The following is a 23,752-nucleotide window of genomic DNA, read 5'->3' as shown; positions in this document are numbered from 1 at the left end:
TTCTGGGGTGTGAGTTTTCAGTTGCATATGTCCTGGGGACCATTCAGGCTTGTTCGCATTTGTGTTCCTCACGTGTGCCCCAAAGAATGAGGTGATTTGGTAAAATGCTATGCCCAAGATAACTATCCGAGTGCCGGCGGTGGGGTGGTTCATATAGCCTCGGCTATCACCTCATTATGTCCGGTCGTGATGGTCAAGTGGATTAAGGCGTCTTGTACATACCAGTTGCGTTGCTTCTGGGAGTATGGGTTCGAGTCACTTCTGGGGTGTGAGTTTTCAGTTGCATATGTCCTGGGGACCATTCAGGCTTGTTCGCATATATATATATATATATATATATATATATATATATATATATATATATATATATATATATATATAATATATATATAATATATATATATACAGTGGAACCTCTATTAACGAGTGGCTCTATTAACGAGTTTTTCCAGTAACGAGCAAGCCACTCGCAGCAAATTTGTCTCTATTGACGAGCTCGCCTCTATTAACGAGTGAAACCACATGGCGCTTCCTAGCGTCTCGCGGGTTCTCGCAAATTCTCGGACGCCTTCGACGCCAGTGTTGTTGTTGTATCTCACACGACAAGCATCCCTATGGATTTATTTGAGCTTTTCTTTGGGATTTTAGTAGTTTTGTGACTACAATTTGTAACACATGATGTCTCCAAAGAAGCTGCTTGCTAAAGATAGTGTTGTCAAGAGGAAGAAAGACACAATTACTGTGCATTTAAAGAAGGAAATTATAGCAAAGCATGAGTGTGGTGTCTGTGTGATTGATCTCACAAGGAAGTATGGCAGGTCCTCATCAACAATTTACACCATTAGTAAGGGAATGAGGAGGTAAGGGAGGATGCTGCCTCTTCCACTGAGATCAGGGAAGTGTTTGGAATGTTTGAAAGGGTGAACGCATTCTTGGAAAAGCTGTCCTGATAAAGCAGTGACAACCCGGTGTGTGAAAATGTTTAATTAATTTATCACTTTGTGATAACACTTTATGAAAGTGTTATCACTTTCGCAGGTATATGTCGCTTGAACGTAACACACTTTTTTTCTCTTGAATGCACCCAAACACCACGCTCAAGCGTCATTTGAGCAAATATTTCTATAAAATCCAATTCTTATCCGATCGACTTGGGGATTGTATAAATGTTTGCCATGAAATTTCCGTTTTCTTTAATAACCACATTGCCTATTTGAGAAAACGGCATTGTATTGTATCTTCGTGGTAAGACTATTATATTGTTGACACAACGAGTGTAATCAACGTAGTTTTTTATTTGGTGCTGGTCTAACGCATCCTTGTGTGACATTTGAAATGAAATTTGGGTGAAATTCCCAAGAACAGAGAGTCCGCCTGACTCAGAGGTGGATTCTCCTTCCACACCATAACCCCTCTCATCCTTCCCACCTCCCCATCGTCTCCCTCAAGCCAGCAACTACTCTTCATAAGGTAAAGTAAATATTAAAACACTACAACAAAACATTTATATTTAAATGTGCAATATTATATTTACATAAAAAAAAGTCATACAAGTATGGATGTTTTTGGGAGTGGAACGGATTAAATTTATTTCCTTTATTTTAAATGGGGAAATTTGTTTCCAAAGACGAGTTTTCCAGGTAACGAGCTCGGTGCCAGAACGGATTAAACTCGTTAATAGAGGTTCCACTGTATATATGGCTATGTGTGTGTGTATTTATATTCTGTATATACATTTTCTTTTGGAAGGGGCTTCGGTCCCTTCACTGTTGACGGGGAGCTGGGGGAGGGGGGGGCAGCTTGCTCTGTTGGCTCTCGCATGGTCCCACAGTTCGTGGGCGTTTTTTGGTTGTCTTCCGGCCTCTGGTGGCGTCGGGCGGCTTCTCCCCCTTTGGGGGGTTCAGGGCTGGCAGGGTGGGCTTCTTACCCTGCACTTTGTCATGTCATCTTGGTGGGTGCGTTTCGACGAGGTCGATCCGCCCCATCCTTCCGGGGTTCCCGCCTGTTCTAGTGCAGTCACGGGACTCTGCGAATCTGTGGTTCTTTTGGACTTGTTCAGTTTGCACCCTGGATTCTTTGCCCTTTTCGGAACACTGTTGGGGCTGGGTGCCTGATTGGTGTCCCTGGACCTCCGGGTCTCTTCTTGGCACATTCCTCTTCAGGGTTCCGGGACTGGCACAGTTGGTGGTGGGGCTTCAGGCTTGCCGCTTTTGTTGCCTTCCCTTGTTTGTAATGGGCACTTAGTGGATTTACGCATCTTTACCAAATCTTGGTGACCTGTCTGCGTCTGCTCAGGATTCAGTTTTCTGGCCCACCTCGACAACTGGCTGGTGTGGGCTCCCAGTCGGTCCGCTTGTCTGCTCGCCAGGGGTGTGGTTCTTTTCAGATCACCGGGTTTGGGTTCCTGGTGAACTGGAGGCCGTTCCATCTGGTTCCGTCCCAGGTTCGGACCTGGCTGGGTTTTGTTTAGGACTATTGGACCTCTTCTTTGTCTCTCCCTCTACAGGCATTGCTGTGGCTGCAGTCCCGCCTTCAGCTGTTTCTGAGGGGGTCCTGGGTCACTCGGCGGTTGCTCGAGTGGTTGTGCAGGAGTCTAAACTTCACTGTGCTGGTCTATCTACTGGGTCGGGTTTGGCTTTGGCGTCTGTTTTGGATCCTTCAGGGATTCCCCTTCTGCCTATCTTGCGATCGTTGGGTTTGTCCTCCGGGGACCTTGTGTTGTGCTCCGTCGCCGGCTTTCTCTTTGGGGCTTTCGGGGTTCCGTGCCTTGGCGCCTCATCGAGCCTTCACTCGATGTGTTCACAGACGAGTTGTCTCTTGGCTGGGGCTTTGTGACCAGACGGTGGGGGTCCGTCCTTCCATTAGGCTCACAGCATGGTTCAGGAGTTCGTGGCTGTCTGGTTGAGCTTTGGAGGGTTCGGGTCACTCAGGGCTCTACCATCCGGCTCCATTCAGACTGTTTTCCGGTGGTTCATTGCCAGGACCACAGGGGTTCTCTTCGGTCCTTGCCCTTTGGGGTTGGTCCCTTCAGGTGGCTCGTCTGCTGGATTCTCAGGGTTTGGCTCTCCGTGTGGTTCATGTACAGTGAGTGCCCTACGTCCTGACGAACAGCCTTGGTTCATTCCTCTGTTCACGGATTGGCCAGTCGTAGCCAATTTCCTTGGCTCTACCAGACGTATGGACTCCCAGACATGGACGTCTTCGCGGTCTCGACGTCTCCCATTCTATGAGGCACCCTTCCCCGCCTGCGAGGCGTTCGCGGTGAATGCCTTTTGGCATTCACTGGTCGAGGTGGAGTTATTTGTACCTCTTCCCCCAGTCAAGCTGTTGCTTCGGGTTCTGGCTCGGTTGGAGTCCTTCCCAAGGAGAGTAGTTCTCGTGGCCCTTTGGTGGCCGACCTAGCTTGTTTTCAGACGCTGCTTGATCGATGTCCGAGTCCAAGGCGTTTCCCACGGCTCCGCCTCTTTCGGTAGGTTGGACCGGTCCAGTACGTGGCTGGTTCAGCTTTCTCCTCGGCTCTTCGCGTCTGGTCTTTGATGCGGGTGTATCACCATCTCTATGGTGATCAATTGGCTTTGTTGATGGTGTCCCACCTGTGAGCTTCGTCTCGGCAACAGTATGAAGTTTCCTGGCGTTTCTATTTACCATTTTCTTGCTCTGCGTAGGTTGTCTTCTCTTTCGCATCTTGTTGTCTTGTCCTTTCTTGGTTTTCCGAACCGTTATTGATGCTTCTTACTATCGCCTAGTATCGTGCGGCCCTGGCAGAGCCGCTCCAGCTTACGTTCGGGGTGGACGTCACGTCCGCCCCATTCCATACATTTTCTCGTGCTTTGTTTCACCTCCAGCCTGCTCATGCTCCGCCTGAGCCGTCTTAGTCCTTGGTCAGGGTGTTCTCTTATCTTTCCTCTCCTCGGTTTGTGGTAGCCCCTTCGGTTAAAGATTGTTTTTCAAAGGTCCTATATTTGTTGGCATTGGCCTCTGGGGGTTGGGTCGGGGAGCTTCCGGTTATCCTCCGGCGCAGGGGTTTCTGCTCTTTTGATTCTGGTGGTAGGTTTGTACGTTTGCAGCCTTCTCCTTCTTTTCTGGTAAAGACCGAGACGGCTGCTTTTCAAAGGGGTCCTTGGGTTATTGATGCTTGGTTAGTTCGGCCGGGGGTGCGTCATGTGTTGTGTCCGGTTGCGGCTCTTCGCCGTTACTTGCACGCTGTGGCTGGGGATGCGCTTTGAGTTGATTCGGTTTCCCTTGTTCCCTGTTACAGGGCTCGGATCTCCCAGGTCGACCACAGGGTTAAGTCTAGCCAGCCTGCGGTTTATCCTCGCGCCCGTGTCGTTTGGACGTTTGCAGCTTTCGCTGCCGTGTTTGGTAACGTGTCTTGGGATCATTTCGGGAGGAGGTCATACAGGTTCATACAGGTCATACAGGTCGTATGGGATTTGGAGGTCGTAAAGGTTCCTGGCCGCCTATTATTTTGTGAGCATGTCTGCTCCTGGGCATTATTGTGTTGCTTTGGGTCGCAGGTTGCAGCCTGTTGTCTCGACTTCGTGTTGCAGAGTTTGTGGCAGCCACCTCCCGGGGTCAGCCCTTTCTTTTCCTTCTTTTTGGGTATGAAGCTCCAGGGAGGCTTAGGGGCTCCCCATTGAAAACCAGCGTTGAATTAATAAAATGCCATTTTCTGGGTGAGCCCAGGAGGCTCCCTGGCAACCCTCCCTCCCACAAGTCGGCGTTTTTTTACGTTTGTTGACACTTAGCTTCCGAACTGGAGTGCTATGCAACCAGCGTGGTGAAATCCATCCCCCCCCCCCCATCCTCTTCTCTCAAGGAGTGGAGAGCTGCACGGATGAGCGGCGCGGCAGTAGTGTGCTACGTTTGCTCGTTTGTTTGTTTCCTTGGGATTGTAGGGAGTTCTAACTCTGTTCGGTTTTTGTTGTTAGTTTCTTACCATGTGGGGTTTGTTTTGTTATGCCTTCCTTTCTTGGTGCCTAACCCCAGTCGATGGCAGATAAGGAAAATACCCCAACCACAAGGGGGTTTTCCAGGGCCATTGCTCCCTGAAATCTCTCTGAAGGGGCCAGGTTCTGGCGCTGGTCCCTGGTAGGTCTGAACTCCTTGACTAATGTCCCGGTCTAATATACATATATTAGCCTGCTAAGCTCCAGGGAGCCATAGGGGCTCATCCAGAAAATGGCGTTTCATTACATTCAATGCTGGTTTTTTCTTATATTTTACATCCAAGTTAATCATTCTTTAAGGATAAAATATTTTTAGAATTTCTTTATTTTTTTGCTTCTGGGGCATGCATTTTTGCTTCTGGGGCATGCATTTTTGCTTCTGGGGCATGCATTTTTGCTTCTGGGGCATGCATTTTTGCTTCTGGGGCATGCATTTTTGCTTCTGGGGCATGCATTTTTGCTTCTGGGGCATGCATTTTCACTTCTGGGTATGTATTTTCCAGTTACCCCAGTATCTGTCCAGAAGCAGAAAAGTACAGCGTATTTCCATATCTATACTTTTGGAGTTAAAGAGACCTGGAAATAATAATCCTGGGAACCACCTCAAGGTAAATAGACAGCAAGGGAAAAAGGGACCACACAAGGTTTTCTGAGAGTAGGTGTAGTCTCTAATGTGCGACTCTCATAGATGTTTCCAGTCTGCTTGGAATAAACTCTTTTAATGACATAATAGGCTATGGTCATATAGAGTTACTGTCTCTGAAAAAAAACTAATAATAATAACTGTAAACTTATTCAACTACCTGCAGATTTTTTGTTACTGTCTAAAAATAATATACAATATGCATTTCCAGTTACCGGTATCCTCGTGGTGAAAGCTATGAAGATCTTGTAGCTCGTCTGGAGCCAGTTATCATGGAGCTGGAACGTCAAGGGAATGTTTTACTTATTGCTCACCAAGCAGTCATGAGGTGTCTTCTAGCTTACTTTCTTGATAAACCTTCTGGTGAGTGAACTACAGTATTTTCTGGGGGGAACACCCCGTGGCTTCCTGAAACTACTATATGCTAAGATGGTACCATCTACCTGGTTGCATCTACTGGTTAGTTCTATAGACCTACCAGGAACCAGTGCCAGAACCTGGCCACTTCACACAGGTGCAGGGAGTGGTGACATTTATGTATTTATGCCACCACTGAGGAAGGCACGCAGAAAGTCAGCAAGACAAAACAGATGACTGCTGGCTACAAATGAGACTGCAGTCTTGAGGTCTGCCGAAAGAACTTCCCCAACAATATAAACAAATGATTTAAATCTCTTAAAACTAGCAAAAGCTTGTTTCCCTCAATTTCCCTGCTCATTTGGGGGGAATGGGGAGATAGTTCCTGGTTCGCCGGCTACTCAACTATCGGTTCTATAAAAGATGTAACCTAGCTAATCAATCAGGCTGTGATTCATATGCCAGGCTGCGAGCAGCTATGTTCAACAGCCTGGTTGACCGACGACAAACCAAGAGGCCTACTCGGAGACCAAGCCACAGGGCCATTGGTTCCCATAACCTCCACAAGGTATCCATGAGGTAGGTAACCCCCACAATGACCTAGAGGGAAGGAGGGTGTCAGGAAGCCACCAGGGCTCACCCAGAAATTGGCATTTTATTACATTCAATAAGTAATGGTAATGTCTTCTCACAGACATAATAACACAGGATAAAAACCCATACTTATGTATTTATGAATTTTATGTAAAGATTTACTCCAAGTGTTTTGCACTCTTGAGTACTTTGTCAAGGTCTGAGTACAGTATATGGTTAGGATGAGACTGACATCTCAACGACTAAACTGAATCAATTAGTCGTTGAGATGTGAGTCTCGTCCTAACCACACACTCAGACCTTAACAAAGCACTCAGGAGAGTGCGAAAGACTTAGTGTAAATCTTTATATAGAATTCACAAATTCATAAGTGTGGGTTTTTATCCTATTACATTCAGTGCTAGTTTTCTGGGGGTGAGCCCTTTGTAGCTCTCTGAAGCTGTCTACCCACAGAGAAGTAAAGCAAATGGGCACTTACCAGGGAGGAGGGAGCACCTCAGGAATTAGGAAAAGGACGAGACTCCCAGCCTCGAGACATAACCCAATTCCATAGAAGAGTGCCGGAGCCTGGGCACGTTGATAAGATACCGGGTTATCAGAACCCTAATTGACCCCCAAAACCCCCACACCCAAATATCAGCCCACGACATATTTGCAAATAAGCCGAGATAGTGGCATATTTCCAAACGTCATGGGCTTAAGGGTAGACTGCAGGCTTGCTAGATTTAATAACACTGCAAACAACCTGAGAGAGACGAGCCTTGAAACAGGGAATTAATGTGAGAGGATCAACCCCACAATGCATCCACTGAGGCAGAATCAGTGGCATGAAGGTAGTGGAAAAGAGCCATTACTTGATACGACACATGATGCACCCCTGGTTGAACCAACCATGCATCAACGATCAGAGGACCCCTCCGGAAGCTAACCCCAGAAATGAAGGAACCAGCTGTAAATGAACAAACTGCCACTAAAGGACCAAAAGGACAAAAGACCCAAAGCCAGAGGAACACATGAATCTCACTCACCTGACAACTGGACTACCTACTACCAACTATCTGTTGATTATGTGTAGGGGAAGAGTGTTGAAGTCTTAGGCCATTTATGTTGATCACATTATCTCTCAGCATGCCTATTGCACCTCTATTTCTGGAAGGGATTTGTGGATCTTCTTGTCAGCTCCACGGAGCTAACCGGGCTGATATGAATGTATTAGACCCCCTGGCATCAATCAATGCACATGGAGTTCTAGGCCGACCGGGGACCACGAGCCAGAACTTCGCCCCCTCACAGAGGTACGAGGAGCAATGGCCTATAGATACCACCGTGTGGTCGGAAGCATTCTATGTCTGCTATCGACCGGGTCAGGCACCCAGAAAGGTAAGTGTCCCAAAACAAACCTCTATTCTGGTTAAAATATTGCTGCTGAAAGCCGAGCTAGTGGACAGAACTCCCCAAGTGATAATGTGCAAATGAGCATGATGTCACCACGTCACCATGCCGCTGTCTGTGCAACCCGGAGCCTCAGACCCCTGTGCCGGCTATCCACACCCCAGTTCTGTGGCTGATGTGAACTGGCAAGGTTATGCCTCTCTGGCTCCTGTATTTTCCAGTTCTGTGCCGTGTGGTGTGGTCCTGTCTGCTAGGTGGTGAGCGAGCCAGGAGTAATTTCACAAGTACTCGGGCTGGATGTGCCTAGGGCCATCTCAGATGGCATCTAGAGATGTCATCTCTCGGCTGGGACTTTGAAACCAGTGCTCATCAGGCCGGCCAGAGATGGTGGGGTGCGTCCTTCCGTCGGGCCCACAGCACGGTGCGGGAGTTTGCAGCTATGTGGATGTCATTTCGGAGGGTTCGGGTCACTTGTGGATTGACGATTTGACTCCATTCAAAAAATTTATTCTGCTAAAATAGCAGTATGAGGACATGTTTAACACCACTAAACAGCATGAAAGTGGAAGATCCGGACAACTTCTTTATGCGTGATATCCAAACCCCCGTAAATATAACTGATATCAACATGAGTGTGGCAGATTTTGAAAGAGAAATTGAAAACATGCCCATGCACTCGGCTCCGGGTCCAGATTCATGGAATACAATATTTATAAAGAAATGCAAGGTGCCAGTAGCACAGGCACTCAATATACTTTGGAAGAAGAGCTTGGACACAGGGGAGATACCAGGTGCGCTTAAATCAGCAGACATAGTCCCTCTACACAAGGGAAGGAGCAAAGCATTTGCTAAGAATTGTAGACCAGTTGCACTAACGTCCCACATAATAAAAGTATTTGAGAGAATAATCAGGTGTCAGGACACTAGTTTCATGGAGACCAATGACCTCCACAACCCAGGCCAACATGGATTTAGAGCAGGAAGATCATGCCTTTCACAGTTACTTGACCATTACAACAAAATCATTGAGGCATTAGAAGAAAAACATAATGCAGATGTGGTATACACGGACTTTGCAAAGGCATTCGATAAATGTGACCATGGAGTGATAGCACACAAAATGAGGTCAATGGGAATAACTGGTAAAGTAGGACACTAGATACTCAGTTTTCTGTCAAACAGTACACAAAGAGTAAAAGTCGCCCATATAAAATCGCGTTCAAGTGCAGTTAAAAGTTCTGTACCTCAGGGTACAGTCCTCTTCCTTATTCTTATATTAGATATAGACTCAAATACAAGTCACAGCTTCATATCATCCTTTGCAGATGACAAAAATCAGCATGAAAATTACCTCTGTTGAAGACATTGAAAAACTACAAACAGATATTAATGATACTAAACACAGACACACTCAGCCGTCTGGTGATTAATAAAGTTTTCGACTGGGCAGCAGACAATAACATGATGTTTAACTGTGGTAAATTCCAGGTACTCAGGTATGGTAAAAATGAGGACCTTAAACATAATACTGTACAGGGTAAAAAACACAATCAAATCTGCCCATAGTGGGAAAACAGCTTGTAAACGTTTTATGAATAATGATGTCTGATGACCTAACGTTTAGGGAGCATAACCAAGCAAACATTGTGTCACCCAGAAAAATGATAGGATGGATTACGAAAACTTTCACATCCAGGGATCCCATCACAATGGCTGTACTCTTTAAATTACTTGTGCTGTCCTGGCTTGAATACTGCTTAATGCTCACTTCTCTCCCTTCAGAGCAGGAGAAATTGCTGAAATAGAGGGAATACAGAGAACATATACGGCATACATAGATGCGATAAAGCACTTACTGGGATAGTCTCAAAGTGCTTCAAATGTACTCACTAGAAAGGAGATGAGAGAGATATCAAATAATATACACATGGAAGATACTGGAGGACCAGGTTCCAAATCTGCACAGTAAAATAACAACGTATTGAAGTGAGTGATATGGAAGAAAATGCAGAATAGAACCAGTGAAGAGCAGAGGTGTAATAAGCACAATCAGAGAACACTGTATAAACATCAGAAGTCCGCGGTTGTTTAACATCCTCCCAGCGAGTATAAGAAATATTGTGGGAACAACCGTGGACATCTTCAAGAGAACTTTAGATAGTTTTCTTCAAGGAGTGCCGGACCAACTGGGCTGTGTTGGATATGTGTGCCTGCGGGCTGCTCCAAGCAACAGCCTGGTGGACCAAACTCTCACAAGTCAAGCCTGGCCTCGGGCTGGGCTTGGAGAGTAGAACTCCCACAACCTCATCAATCAGGTATGAGAAGTCGTTTGAAGATTCTTTCATGGACGAACACAGCATAATGGCAGTGTGCTGTGGCTAGCGCTGTGAACATCTTGAACAGCATTGTGTTTGCTGATATCTGAACATTGACCACAGTCTGTATCACACTCAGGCTCTTCTGTAATACTATCATGGCTAAATAATACCAGATACATATATATTTTGACATTTTTAGGTGATGCTGTGGTCACAAGCAGAACAGCAGTACTGTTAGCTCATGTTGTGTGTGCCAGCCTTGGTAACTCACTCAGTACTGAGGCTCTGACACCCGAGAATGTTATCTTGAGATGATTTCGGGGCTTTAGTGTCCCCGCGGCCCAGTCTTTGACCAGGCCTCCACCCCCAGGAAGCAGCCCGTGACAGCTGACTAACACCCAGGTACCTCTATTTTACTGCTAGGTAACAGGTGCATAGGGTGAAAGAAACTTTGCCAATTGTTTCTCGCCGGCGCCTAGGATCGAACCCAGGACCACAGGATCACAAGTCCAGTGTGTTGTCCGCTCGGCCGACTGGCTCCCTAAAAATGTTTTAAACGGCGGCTGTTTACTAGATCCCTGAGGAAGCTGATGTGAACCCCCAGGTAGCCACGTGACATTTAAATCTTGTGCGGCACCCTTAATTGTATATACAGTGGTACCTCGCATAACGATCGCCCCAAAAGACGAACATTTTGGGTAACGAACGGCCCGATCGGCGTCAAATCGTCCCGTATGACGAACACTGGTTTGAGTAACATCAACACCACATGGTGGGGTCGCGCTGCTTCTTCACATTCTTAGACGCCTCCGACGATGTACATAAATTATGTTGTTCTTGTTTAAAGATGCTAATGATGCTGGGATATAAAAGGGTGACTGCTGAGATGTTGCAAAGCATTGACGTTTTTGTAGGAAAAAATAAATGAAATGTCTGATATACAACAAATGTCGAAAAGGTTCGTTCGGTGATCGGCAGGTTGGCTGCTCCATTATAACAATCTTTCTTTGTTTCAAATGTGTTCCATTTGTTTTGTATTTGTCATTTGTGTCTCAATAATGGAGAAGCCTACCTTACATACACTGAATAAACCATTATGACATTTTCCTTTCTTCAAATGTGTTCAATATTTATTTTTCATTTGTCTTATAGCAAAAGGTTCGTTCGGTGGTCGGCAGGTAGGCTGCTCCATCTTTCTTACATACAAAAAATGCAAATAATAAAAAAAATGAAGAATTTTGAAAACCAGTACAAATGTCAAAAAGGTTCGTTCGGTGGTCTACAGGTCGGCTGCTCCATGTTTCTTAAATAAAAAAAAAAACGAAAAATAAAAGAACTGTTGAAACAATTTGAAAAATGGACAAATGCCATAAAGGTTCGTTCAGTGTTTGTCGGGTAGGCTGCTCCATTATTGAAACGTAAGTGACAAATACAAAACAAATGGAACACATTTGAAACAAAGAAAGATTGTTATGATGGAGCAGCCTACCCAACAAAAACTGAACGAACCTTTTGCTATAACGAATATGGAAGACAAGGGCTGCTGGCTGGGTTATTACTGCGTGAGCAACCATTTGTGGCACACGTGCCTCTGGCTCTCAAACACCTGTCCCACACGGTGTTGAAAGACTGCGCTCAGTCGGTGCAATTCAGACCCTATTGTTTGAAGAACATAAGGGTCATAACATTGGTGAAGCTAGGCGCAATAAGGGCTTAACACAACGGTCGGATGCCAGTGATTCAGCACCTATGAGGATGATACAGCGAGCGTATCCAGTTGTAACTCTGAGCCCCACCCTTGCCATCTCGAATTTGTATAGATGATACATAGATGAATCGTTTTCTGCGTTCAGTGATGATGCATCTGATACAAGTAGCATAGATGAACAGTGTTAGCGGCTTCCATGGTGGTGGTGTTCATTGATATTTTCAAGAATACCTGAATCTCTTCCCGACTGATGGACACTCTTTGAGTCTAGCTGAATCTCTTCCTGACTGATGGACACTCTTTGAGGCTAGCTGAATCTCTTCCTGTATGGGACCTTACAAAGCGATCTTTTCAAGCTAGACTACCTTACAAATTGAGCTTTTCCTATAATCGTTTCAATACTACCTTATGCTTTACAAGCTTGGCTACATACCACCTACAAGTACTAAAGCCAAGGGTGTACGCGAGTGCGTTATTTGCAAGCACACAGAACGATGAAACAGGAAACGAAAATCTATCTGTAGCTGGTGCAATGAGAGCAAAGTCGCGCTGTGTACCATGGACTACTTCGTTGACTATTACGCACCTCCAAAGTACTGAGTATGTAATACAGTGTGTTACTGTGTAAATAGTATGTGAAACTGTACATATTGTAATTTTAGTGAATTTTTACCATGTAATATTGTGACAATAAACATTTATTGTGGACACATTACTGACACATGTATCACAGTTTCATGGAAAATTATGAACATTCTACTGTATACATATTGTAAAGGTCACAAATATGCATCATATACGATAAAAGAAACAAATAAAACCGCATTGGAAATACATAGAAAAAATATTTTAAAATATATTTGTGGCAACACGCGGTGCTTGAATGGCCTGCGCGACCGTGTCTGGGAGCTTCACACACGGGCGACCTGCCCCTGATGACGTCACAGCGCACCCTGTCCACGCCCTCACAGCCAAAGTAAGTGGAATTTGGTAATTATTTTTACATAGACATGTTCAGGGATGGTAATTTATCATTTTGCAAAGGAAAATGATATTTTGGGGAACATTTGATGTCATGCACTCTGGGGGAATTTCACAATAAACACAGTGCATCACACTGTTCACATGGGGGGACACTCGTTTTGTAAGACGTCCGTTTCACATGACGAACATGGAACTGATTAAATTCGTTATGCGAGGTACCACTGTATATGATGTGTACAGTTCAGCACCATTTACTCAAATTGTATACTGTATATACAATTTGCGCAGTTAAAGGTTTAAGGCTCCAAGGTCCTGACACCTTATACTCTTTTCTCATAAGCCTTCTTTAATTTATTAGAATCAAGTGTGGATAAGCTGTACAGTTTACTGTGATGAGCAAATGTCTTAATTTATTCCTAATTATATTTTTCACGCCCATCAGATGAGTTGCCATACATCGAGGTTCCTTTGCATACTGTAATGAAGCTGACGCCTGTTGCTTATGGTTGTAAGGTGGAATATGTTGCTCTCGGTGTTCCTGCTGTCAATACACATCGTGCTAAGCCAGAGGTAAGTAGTAGTTACTGAGACTGATTGAGTGAGAGAGGAAATTAGTATGGGATGAGGATAACTTTTTAGAGTACGATTCAAGGGTCTTGTAAAAGTACTTTTGAGCTTTTTCATGAGGGTAAAGTTAGCTGTTGTAACAAAAGTGTTTTCTAGGGGTAGCCCCTTCAGCTCCCTGGAGCTATCCAGGCTGATATGCTAATGTCAGACTTTGGCATCAATGATGTGTATAGAGCTCTGTGGGCCTCCAGGGGACCACGAGCCAGTACCTGGCCCCACTCAGAGAGGCATGGGGAGCAATGGCCTATAGAAATCCTCGTGAGGATGGAAGCATTCTATGTCTGCCATCGACCTGGTCAGGCATCCAGAAAAGTAAGCGTCCCAAAACAAACCCCTATTCTGGTGAAAATTGCCACAAAAAGCCGAACAAGTGGATAGAACTCCCCAAAAAGAAACAAGCAAACAAGCATGATGTCACACGTCGCGGCGCCGCTGTCTGCGCAGCTCCCCTCTCCCCTGGAGGGGGAAGTGGGAGCCTCAGACCCCTGCGCTGACCATCCACCTTTCAGTTCTAAGGCTGATGCTAGAGGCAGAGGTCATGTGCTGTAGCTCCAGTGATTTTCTAGCACTGTACTTTGTGTGTGGTGGCTGCCTTCTAGGGGTGTGCGAGCCAGGAGTTATTCTACAGTACTCGGGCTGCATGCACCTAGGGTTCCCTTCCCTTCCCTAGGTGCCCTGTAAGTACTGCCATTGGGGCTTGGGATCACCTTCCACAAGTTTTTTGGGTCATTCCTCCGCTGCCGTTTTACTGCTCAGTTTTTCGGCCACCCTTTGGGTGCTAGGGTGTTTTGTCTCCCTTGTTTACCTTAGGGTAAGAGGCAGTTTGCACTGGTAAGGGACGCAGGGTGCTGCGCAGCTTGTTTTCACAATTCATAGCAGCCGGCTCTTTTCCTTTTGGGTATGTTGTCCTCTTGCAGGGTTTTATTTTTTTTGTTGTGTTGCCTGGTGGGGGGTCTGCCTTGATTGTTGCCCACATTATACCTGATCTGAGTACGGTTCTATCTATTGGTGGTACCCCTGCTAGTTCCCTGTGAGTGGACACGTCCCTGGGGTTAAGCTTTAGAGCGTTGCTTGGTAGTTTTGGGCGCCGGGTAGCAATACCATGCCTGGGATTCCCTGAGTGTGATTTCCGTCTCAGGACCCTGGGAAATCCCACAGGGGTGCGCAGGTCCAATGGATGTGGCTCCTGAGTTTCCCCCTCACTTCGTGCGAGTTCGAGGGCTACTCTGTCCCCTTGTCTCAGGGTGACTCTCACTGTTTTTGCCTCCGTCACACTGCCTGTTGGGTCGGTGACACTTTCGACCCTGAGTCCTGCAAGCTTTGTTGCTTGCTGGTGACTCAGTTTACCTAATCTAATGATGATCTTCTGTGGGTACAGGCGGCGCAGGCGATGCATGTGCGCTTTAGGTTGTTGCAACTTGCTAGGTTGGTTGCTCACCCGGATGCCCTGGGGATGCCTTGTTTTGCTTATAGGGACCCAGACTTGGGGGTGATGGTTGCTTCGGCTTTGGTTCGGTCCACACCCCCTCGTCCTTTCCCTGCTGTGGTTCATTCTGGTCCTCCTCCTCCTCCCCTACCTCCGACCCCGAAACATCTGAGAGTTTCGAAGTTGGGGCAGGGTTTAGATGGTCTTGAGACTCAGGCAGTCTCGGGGGATGCCCCTTCTGGTGTGGCGACAGAGGCATTCGAGTCCAATCTCCTTGCCGAAGCCTCCGGGGTCTGACCAGTGCGCCCCCCTTCCGTCCGGCTTACACGGCTGCGCCGGCCTTTTCTTTTGAGGCCGGTGCTTTGGGTGTTGACTCGGCCCCGGGACTTGGGACAGGAGATGGGCAGACTTGGGGGCCTTGGGCCTCGTTGGACCCCACCTGGGGTTTTCTGCCCTCTGACTGGGGCTTACTGTTACAAGGAGTGGGGTTTTCTTTCCCCCCCCCCCCCTCTGCGTACGAATTGGATTTGGTGTCTGCTCCTCCCCTGGTTCGGGTCCGTGTCCCCCCGGGGTGCGTCTGTTCCGTCTTTCTGGAGGTTTTCGGTTTCCCGCATTCCAACCTCCTGCAGTTCGGGTGACCCTTGTGACTTACTTCCTGTGCATGCCTATGTTATGGATCCATCTTCGTTCCCCTACTGAGTCCGTTACGAGGTTCCAGAGTCTTCCTGGCTGGGGGACTGTCCTGTGTTTGCTTTGAAGGCTCAGCATTCCTTCTGTCGTTCCCGTACACTTGAGTGGCGTAAGGCTTCGACGGTGGTTCAGGTTTTCCTGGGGGAACGAGTTTGAGCACCACAATGAGTGCTTGTTTGCCCCTGCCCTCCCTCGGGATGTTGGCAGGGTGCAGCTCCATGTGCAGGTCACTTACCTTTTGGCTGTGCAGGTTGCTGAGGACTTGTTGCTTGAGGGCTCTTGGCTTCGGCTTTACGTTTCTTTTCCCTCCTGGAGCTATCTTCGGAATGGCTTGAGGAGAATGTGGGGATGCTGGGGGCCGTTCCTGGGTCCGATGCCTTGGATACGGAGGCTCGCTCATCGGCTGTCTTGTTGAAGCTGTTTGCGCCGATCCTGCGGGATGTGGTTTCCCTGTTTTATGCTTCGCGGCTCACATATCGGCAGGCGGTGCTTGCCTCCTCTTTGGGATCTGCCTGGGTCCTGGCTCTTAGGATGTCTTTGCCTTTTTGCCCCCCGCTGTTTGCTGATTCTGAAGTGGTGCGGTATTTGCAGGCTGCCTCGCCTAGTTGTGGTCCTATGTCTGACTTGTTGGTTCTTTGGGGGCCCTGGGGGGGGGGGGGGGAGCCTTCCCAAAGAGGTCATGCCAGGGCTCAGGGTCCCGTTCGTCGGGGTAGGCTGCTGGTGACAGTTTCGGGGCCAGCCCCGCCTTCAGACCTGCCTTCATCTGGTCAGTGCAGTGTTCGCTCGGTGCGAGGCTTGGGTTCTCGTAAGGAGCATCGACCCTTTCGCGGTTCGCCCTGTTGACAGGGTGATGGGGGGGGAGGCTTACGCTGTTCGCTCACACCTAGTCCCATGATTTGTGGGCGTTTCGGGTCATTTCGGTCTGCCTGCGGTGGCGTTGGGTTGCCTCGTCTCCTTCAGGGAGTTCGAGGCTGGCGGGGTAGGCCTCTTCCCCTGCACTCTGTCAGGTCGTCTTGCAGTGGGTTTGCTTGGGCGTTGGTGAAACGACGGCGTCTCTCAGATGGGTTTCTCGTCTGTTCCTAGTCCTGAAACAAGACTGTGCAGACGTGCGGTTCATTCTAGACTTGTCCCGTCTGAACCCCTGGGTTCATTACCCTCCTCCGGATAACTAAGTTGTCCCAGGTTCGGCTCCTGTTGGCACAGGGTGCTTGGATGGTGTTCCTGGACCTCCGGGACGCTTATTGTCATGTCCTGATTCATCCGGGGTTCAGGAACTGGCTCTGTTTTGTTGTGGGGCGGCAGTGTTACTACTTTCGTTGTCTCCCGTTCGGGTTGAACCTCGCGTGTTCACACGCCTTACCCGGGTCTTGGTGGCCTGTCTGCGTCTTTTAATTTAGGTGTTTGGTTGTTGGCCTACCTCGACGACTGGCTGGTATGGGCTCCCAGCTGGTCCGCTTGTCTGCTAGCCAGGGATTTGGTTCTTTCCCAGCTCGCCAGGTTCGGGTTCTTGGTTAACTGGAGGAAGTCCTGTCCCTCCCAGGTTCGGATCTGGCTGGGTCTTGTGTGGGACTCTCGGACCGCTTCCTTGTCTCTTCCTCCGGAGTCTCTCCTTCGGCTGCGGTCCCACATGCGCCTGTTTCTGGGGAGCTCCCAGGTTACCCGGCGGTTGCTCGAGGATCTGAACTTTGTAATGAAGGGCTACCCATCGGGTCAGGTTTGGCTTCGTCAGCTGTTCTGGTTCCTTCGGGGACGTCCCTTCTGCCTCTCTTGCGATTGCTGGGTTCGGCCCTAGGATGCCTTGCATCTACTGCTGCGTCGCCGGCTTCTTCTTTCCGTTTTTTTGGGATTCAGTGCCTTAGGACCTGCCTGAGCCCTCGCTCGATGTGTTCACGGACCCATCGTCTCTCGGCTGGGGCTTTGTGACCAGTGCTCACCAGGCTGGCCAGGGGTGGTGGGGTCCGTCCTTCTGTCGGGCCCACAGCATAGTGCGGGAGCTCGCACAGTGTGGTTTGTTCTTCGGAGAATTCGAGTCACCCGCGGATCGACGATCTGGCTCCGTTCGGACTGCTCCCCTGGGGTTCATTGCCTGAACCAAAGGGGGTTTGATGCGGTCCTTGGCTCTTTGGGGCTGGTCGCTTTAGGTGACTCGTCTGCTGAGTTCTCGGAGTTTGGCTCTCCTGGCGGTTCATGTTCGGGGTGTGTCCCACATCTTGGCAGACAGCCTGTCTCGTTTCGTTCCCCTGTCCACAGAATGGATGGTCGATGCCGACTCCTTCCGTTGGCTCTGCCAGACGTTCAGGCGCCCGGAGGTGGACCTCTTTGCATCGGCGGGGTCGCGGTGCCTTCTGCTGTATGTGGCGCCCTTCCCCGACTGCGAGGCCGTCGGGGTCGTTGCCTTTCGGCAGGACTGGCTGAGATGGAAGGGTTCCTGTACCTCTTTCCCCCAGTTCAGCTGTTGCTCTAGGTCCTGACTCACTTGGAGACATACCAGGGGAGAGTAGTCCTCTTGGCCCCATGGTGGTCGGCCCAGCCGTGGTTTCAGGCGCTGCTTGCTTGGTGTCTGAACCCGGAGGTTTTCCCGCGGCTCTGCCTCTTCCTGCAAATCGAACCAATGTGTTACGTGGCTGGTTCGATCTTCTCGAGTCTTTGCGTATGGTATTTGTGACTTGAGTTTATCATCATCACTATGGTGATCAGGTGGCTTCCTTGTTAGTGTCCCACCTGTGGGCTTCGTCTCGGCGGCAGTATGAAGTTTCATAGCGGTCCTTCCAGTTCTTTTTTGTCTCTTCGTCGTTGTGCTTCGCTTTCGGTTCGGGTAGTGTTGTCCTATCTCTCTTGGTTGTTCTAGGACCGTCGTCATATGCCAAATACTATCGCCTCATAACCTGTGGCGCTGGTGGAGCCGCTTCAGCTTGCTTTCAGTATTGATGTTACTTCTGCACCATTTCGCAAGCTGTCTCGTGTGTTGTTTCACCTCCGGCCTGCTCGTGCATCGCCTGCACTGCCCTGGTCATTGGACAGAGTGCTCTCCTTTCTCTCTTCTCCTCGGTTTGTTGCGGCCCCTTCGGTTCAGGATTGTTTCCCCCGGTCGGCAGTTTTTCGTGTATTTTGATGTCCAGCCTCAGAATTGAAGGGTGGATGGCCAGCGCAGGGGTCTGCGGCTTCCCCTTTCCCCTCCCGGGGAGGGGGGAGCAGACAGCGGTGCAGCGACATGTGACGTCATGCTCGTTTCTTTTTGGGGAGTTTTTATCCACTTGTTCGATTTTTTGTAGCAATTTTCACTAGAATAGGGGTTTGTTTTGGGACCCTTACCTTTCTGGGTGCCTGACCCGGTCGATGGCAGACATAGAATGCTTCCAACTACACGGGAGTTTCTATAGGCCACTGGTCCCCATGCTTGTCTAAGAGGGCCAGGTTGTGGCTCGTGTTTCCCAGTAGGCCCACAGAACTCCATACACATCACTAATACCAAAGTCTGACATTAGCAATATCAGCCTGGATAGCTCCGGGGAGCCTCCGGGTTTCACCCAGAAAATGGTGTTTCATTACATTCAACACTGGGTTTTTTCAGAGTAGCTAACTCAACAGTTTCTCCAACTTCAAGAACACTATCATGTGATATGTGATGCTTTGGATAACTGCTCCTATTTATTAGGGGGCCAAGGGTTCCCCCCCCCCCATAAAAAAACTGGGAAGCTTGCTGAAATCTCTCACATAATTGAGGCAGATGCCCACTATAACTTAGCAACCCATCCTCCTGTTTAGATAGTACCTATTGTTAGGATTGTCAAGTCAGAATTCGTACGTTCTTAGCTTTTAGATAGTAATACACAGTGGTACCTTCGTTTACGAATTTAATCCCAGACAAATGTTCCCAGAGACTGCTCGTAACCCGAAATAAATCTTCCAATTAGAAGTAAATCTTCCAATTAAATCAATTAGAAGTAAATCTTCCAACTCGATTTAATGGGCTATACCCGCCAAACACACACCGAAACTACGACGTTGGTACAACATTCGAGCAAGTTTTAACACCTCCTAACCAGTTATAACAACCAATATATCAAGTTGTAACAACGTTCTAATACATCATAAATACGTTAAGCCAAGATGTAACAACTTTATTACAAGTTGTAACAAGCGGAAATGGAGACAGTGCCCCCGCACCAGCTATCCACACCCTAGTTCTGAGGCTGATGTGAGGCTGGCAAGTTCGTACTACTCTGGCTTTCGATTTCCAGTCCTGTGCCTTGTGATGTGGTGCTGTCCTTGGTGGTGCGCGAGCCAGGAGTATATTCACAAGTACTCAGGCTGCATGCGCCTAGGGTCACCTTCCCTAGGTGTCCTGTAAGTACTGCCCTTGGGGCCATCTTCCACAAGTCACCATGGGGACTACCTCCACAAGGTCTTTTGCTGCTTGGTGATTGGCTGCTCTTGGAGTAAGCTGGGGGGTTTCATTCACCCCTGTTTGCCTCTGGGTAGGGGGTAGTATTCGTCATTGGTTGGGGCACAGGGTGCTGTGCAGCTAGTTGTCACCACCCATAGCAACAGGCTCTGTTCTGCCTGGGGTATGTTGTCCTTTTGTGGGATTTTTCTTTTCTTTTTGTTTTCTTGCCTGGTGGGGGGTTCTGCCCCTTGGTTTTGGTCTCACCCAATTGTATCTTGGTGGTCCCCCCATTAGGCCCCCGTGAGTGTACGTGTCCCGGGATGGGGGGGCGGGCAGCTTTAGCAGTTTTGTTGGTAACTTTGGGTGCTGGTTAAGAGTACCCTGCCTGGACTTCCCTTAGTGTGAGTTCTGTCTAAGGACCCGGGGGAAACCCCACAGGGGGCGCTTGGGTCCAATGGAAGTGACCCCTGGGTCCCCTCTCGCCTTGTGCGAGTTTGAGGGTTGCTCGGTCCCCTTGTTTCAGGGTGACCTTCATCGTTTTTGCCTCCGTCATGCTGCATGCTGGGTCGGTGACACCTTTGTACCAGAGTCCTGCGAGTTTTGTTGCTTGTTTGTGACTCAGTACACCCGGTCCGCTGATGATTCTCTTCGGGTGCAGGCAGTTCAGGAGTTGCATGCTCAATTTAGGTTGGTTGCTGTCCCGGAAGCCCCAAGGTTGCCCCGTTTTGGTTATAGGGACACGGACATGGGGGTGGTAGTCACCTCAACTCTGGTTCACTTTTCCCTTAGTCCTTCCTATTCTGTGGTTCTTCCTTTTTGACCCTTAGTCCTTCCCCTGCTGTGGTTCATTCTGATCCTCCCCTATCCTCCTGCTTCCAGCTTCGAAGCGTCTGAGGGTTTCGGAGTCGGGGCAAGGTTTAGTTGGTTTCGAGACTCGGGAGGTCTCGGGGAATGCCCCTTCTGGAGTGGTGACAGAGGCATTCGAGCCGGTTCCTCCTGTCGAAGCGTCTGACTGGGTCTGACCAGTGGGCCCCCCTACCTTCATGCTTTTCTGGCTGCCCCAGCTTTTCCTTTTGAGGCCAGGACTTCGGGAATGGCTCGGCCCCACCCAGGTCCTGCTGTGGAGGTTCCCGGGGCAAGGGAGGGGTTGACTTGGGGGTTTTGGGCCCTGTTGGACCCCGCTTGGGTTGCTTGGGTTTTTTGTACCCTCTGAGCGGGGGGGTTTATTGTTACAAGGAATGAGGTTTCCTTCCCAGCCCCCACCCCCCCCTCTGCGTACGAGTTGGGTTTGGTGTCGGCCCCTCCCCGTGTTCAGTTCCATGTTCATTCGGGTTCATTGGTCCCATTCTTCCGGAGGTTTTCGGCTTCCCGCATCCAACCTCATGAGGTGCGGGAGGCCATTGTGGCTTACCTCCTGCACGACCCGGATTACGCCTCCATCATGAATCCCCTCTTCAGGTTTGGGTCTTCATCTCCCTACGGGGATCGTTGTGAGACTCTAGAGTCGTCCTAGCCAGGGGACTGCCCTGTGTTTTCGTTGGAGGCTTGGCATACTTTCTGTCATTCCCGCATGCTTGAGTGGCGCGAGACGCTGATGGCGATCCAGGTTTATCTGGGGGACGAGTTTGAGCACCTCCATACTTGTTTGTTCACCCCTGCCCTTCCTTGGGATGTTGGCGTGGTGCAGCTTCCTGTGCAGGTTCCCTCCCTTTTGGCTGTACTGATTGCTAAGGACTTGCACGCTTGTGGCCTGTTGGCTTCGGTCTTGCAGTTCTTTTTCCTCCTGGAGCTGTCCTCAGATTGGCCTGTGGAGGATGTGGAGGTGCTTGGGACCGTTCCTGGGTCTGGTGCCTTAGTCTCGGCGGCGCGTGTGTTGACTGCTCTGTTGTAGGTCTTTGCATCGATCCTACGTGATGCAGTGTCTCTGTTTTTCACTTCGCGTGTCTCGTGTTGGCAGGTGGTGCTTGCTTTCTCCTTGGGCCCTGGTTCTTAGGTTTTTGTTGCCATTTTGTCCCTGGCTGTTTGCAGTTTCTGTGGATGAGCAGTATCTGCAGGCAGCTTCTTCTAGTGCCATCAAATGTCAGACTTGTTGGTTCTCTGGGAGAAAGGGGGGTTCTTCTTCCTGGAGGGGTCGTGCCTGGGCTCGGGGTCCTCTTGTCGAGGTAGGCTGGTGGTGCCGGTTCAGGGCCAGTGCTGCCTTCGAATCCATCTTCGCCTGGTTGGCGTGGTGCTTGCTCTATGCTTTAGTTGGGTTCTTGCAAGGAACATCGGCCCTTCACGGTTTGCCCCGTTAATGGGGGCATTGGGGGAGAGGCTCGCTCTGTTCATTCATGCCTGGTCTCACATTTTGTGGGCTTTTTTGGGTCATTTCCGATTGCCTGTAATGGTGCTGGGTGGCTCCACCTCCTTTGGGGGGGTTTGAGGCTGGCAGGACGGGCCTCTTCTCCTGCGCCCTGTCTGGTCATCTTGGAATGGGTTAGCTTGGGCGTGGTCGAAACATCTCCGTCCTCAGGTGGGATTCCCTCCTGTTCCCAGTCAGGAAACTGGACTGTGCAGACCTGCGGTTCATTCTGGACTTGTCCCATCTGAACCCCTGGGTCTATTGCCCTTCCTTTCGGATGACTCCTTTGTCCCAGGTCCAGTTTCTTTTGAAACCAGGCGCTTGGTTGGTGTCCCCTGGACCTTTGGGGACTCGTCTTCGTGCGTCCCGATTCATCCTGGGTTCAGGGACTGGCTCGGTTTTATTGTGGGGCATCTTGGTTACGGCTTTCATTGGGTTCCATTCGGTTAAACCTGGTGCCTCACTTGATCACACGCCTTACCCGGGTCGTGGTGGCCCGTCTGCGTCTGTTAGATTTTCGGGTTCTGGCCTATCCCGATGATTGGTTGGTGGGGCTCCCAGCCAGTGCGCATGTCTGCTTGCCAGGGGTCTGTTACCAGCTCACTGGGTTCGTGTTCCTGGTGACCTGGCGGAAATCCCATCTGGTTCCCTCTCAGGTTCGGTATTGGATGGAACTCTCGGGCCGTTTCCTTGTCTCTCCTACCGGAGTCACTGCTTCAGCTGCAGTCCCATCTCTGCCTGTTTCTGAGGGGCTCCCAGGTCACCTGGCGGTTGCTCAAGAGTTTGTGTGGGAGCCTGAACTTTGCCGTGATGGTCTACCCGCCGGGTCGGGTTTGGCTTTGTCGGCTGTTCTGGTTCCTTCGGGGACGTCCCTTCCCCTCTCCCCTCGGACGAGAGAGGCGAGAGGACGCCTCTCGCGATCGCTGGGTTCGGCCTCCGGGTACGTCCCTTCCACCTCTCTCGTGATTGCTGGGTTTGGCCTCTGGGGGCCTTGCATTGGCTGCTGCATCGCAGGCTTCCTCTTCAGGTTTTCTAGGGATCAGTGCCTTGGTGCCTACCCAAGCCCCTCGCTCGATGTCTTCACGGACAAGTCATCATCTTGGCTGGGGCTTCTTACCAGTGCTCACCAGGCCGGCTTGGGCAGTGAGGTCCGTCCTTCCGTCAGGCCCACAGCACAGTGCGGGAGTTTAAGGCGGTGTGGGAGTCACTTCAGAGGGTTCAGGTTGCTTGCAGATTGACGATCCAGCTCCATTCGGACTGTTTCCTGGTGATTCATTGCCTGAACCGAGGGGGGGTTCGATACGGTCCTTGACTCTTTGGGGCTCGTTGCTTCGGG

General features: G+C 49.4%; 1 protein-coding gene across 5 annotated transcripts in view; it reads left to right on the top strand.

The window, feature by feature from the left end:
• The window catches only part of LOC123761409 (6-phosphofructo-2-kinase/fructose-2,6-bisphosphatase), a 274,084-nt gene that overhangs the window by 242,712 nt on the left and 7,620 nt on the right, over window positions 1-23,752 (top strand). For all 5 annotated transcript variants that reach the window (XM_045747431.2, XM_045747432.2, XM_069313301.1 and 2 more), the window contains 2 exons: window positions 5,804-5,955; window positions 13,388-13,515. In XM_045747431.2, the coding sequence (XP_045603387.2) occupies window positions 5,804-5,955; window positions 13,388-13,515 (280 nt within the window). The remainder of the gene's footprint in view (window positions 1-5,803; window positions 5,956-13,387; window positions 13,516-23,752) is intronic.

The sequence above is a fragment of the Procambarus clarkii genome, chromosome 7, assembly GCF_040958095.1.
Source record: "Procambarus clarkii isolate CNS0578487 chromosome 7, FALCON_Pclarkii_2.0, whole genome shotgun sequence".
NCBI classification, from domain to species: domain Eukaryota; kingdom Metazoa; phylum Arthropoda; class Malacostraca; order Decapoda; family Cambaridae; genus Procambarus; species Procambarus clarkii.
This window is presented reverse-complemented; position numbering and strand designations above follow the sequence as displayed.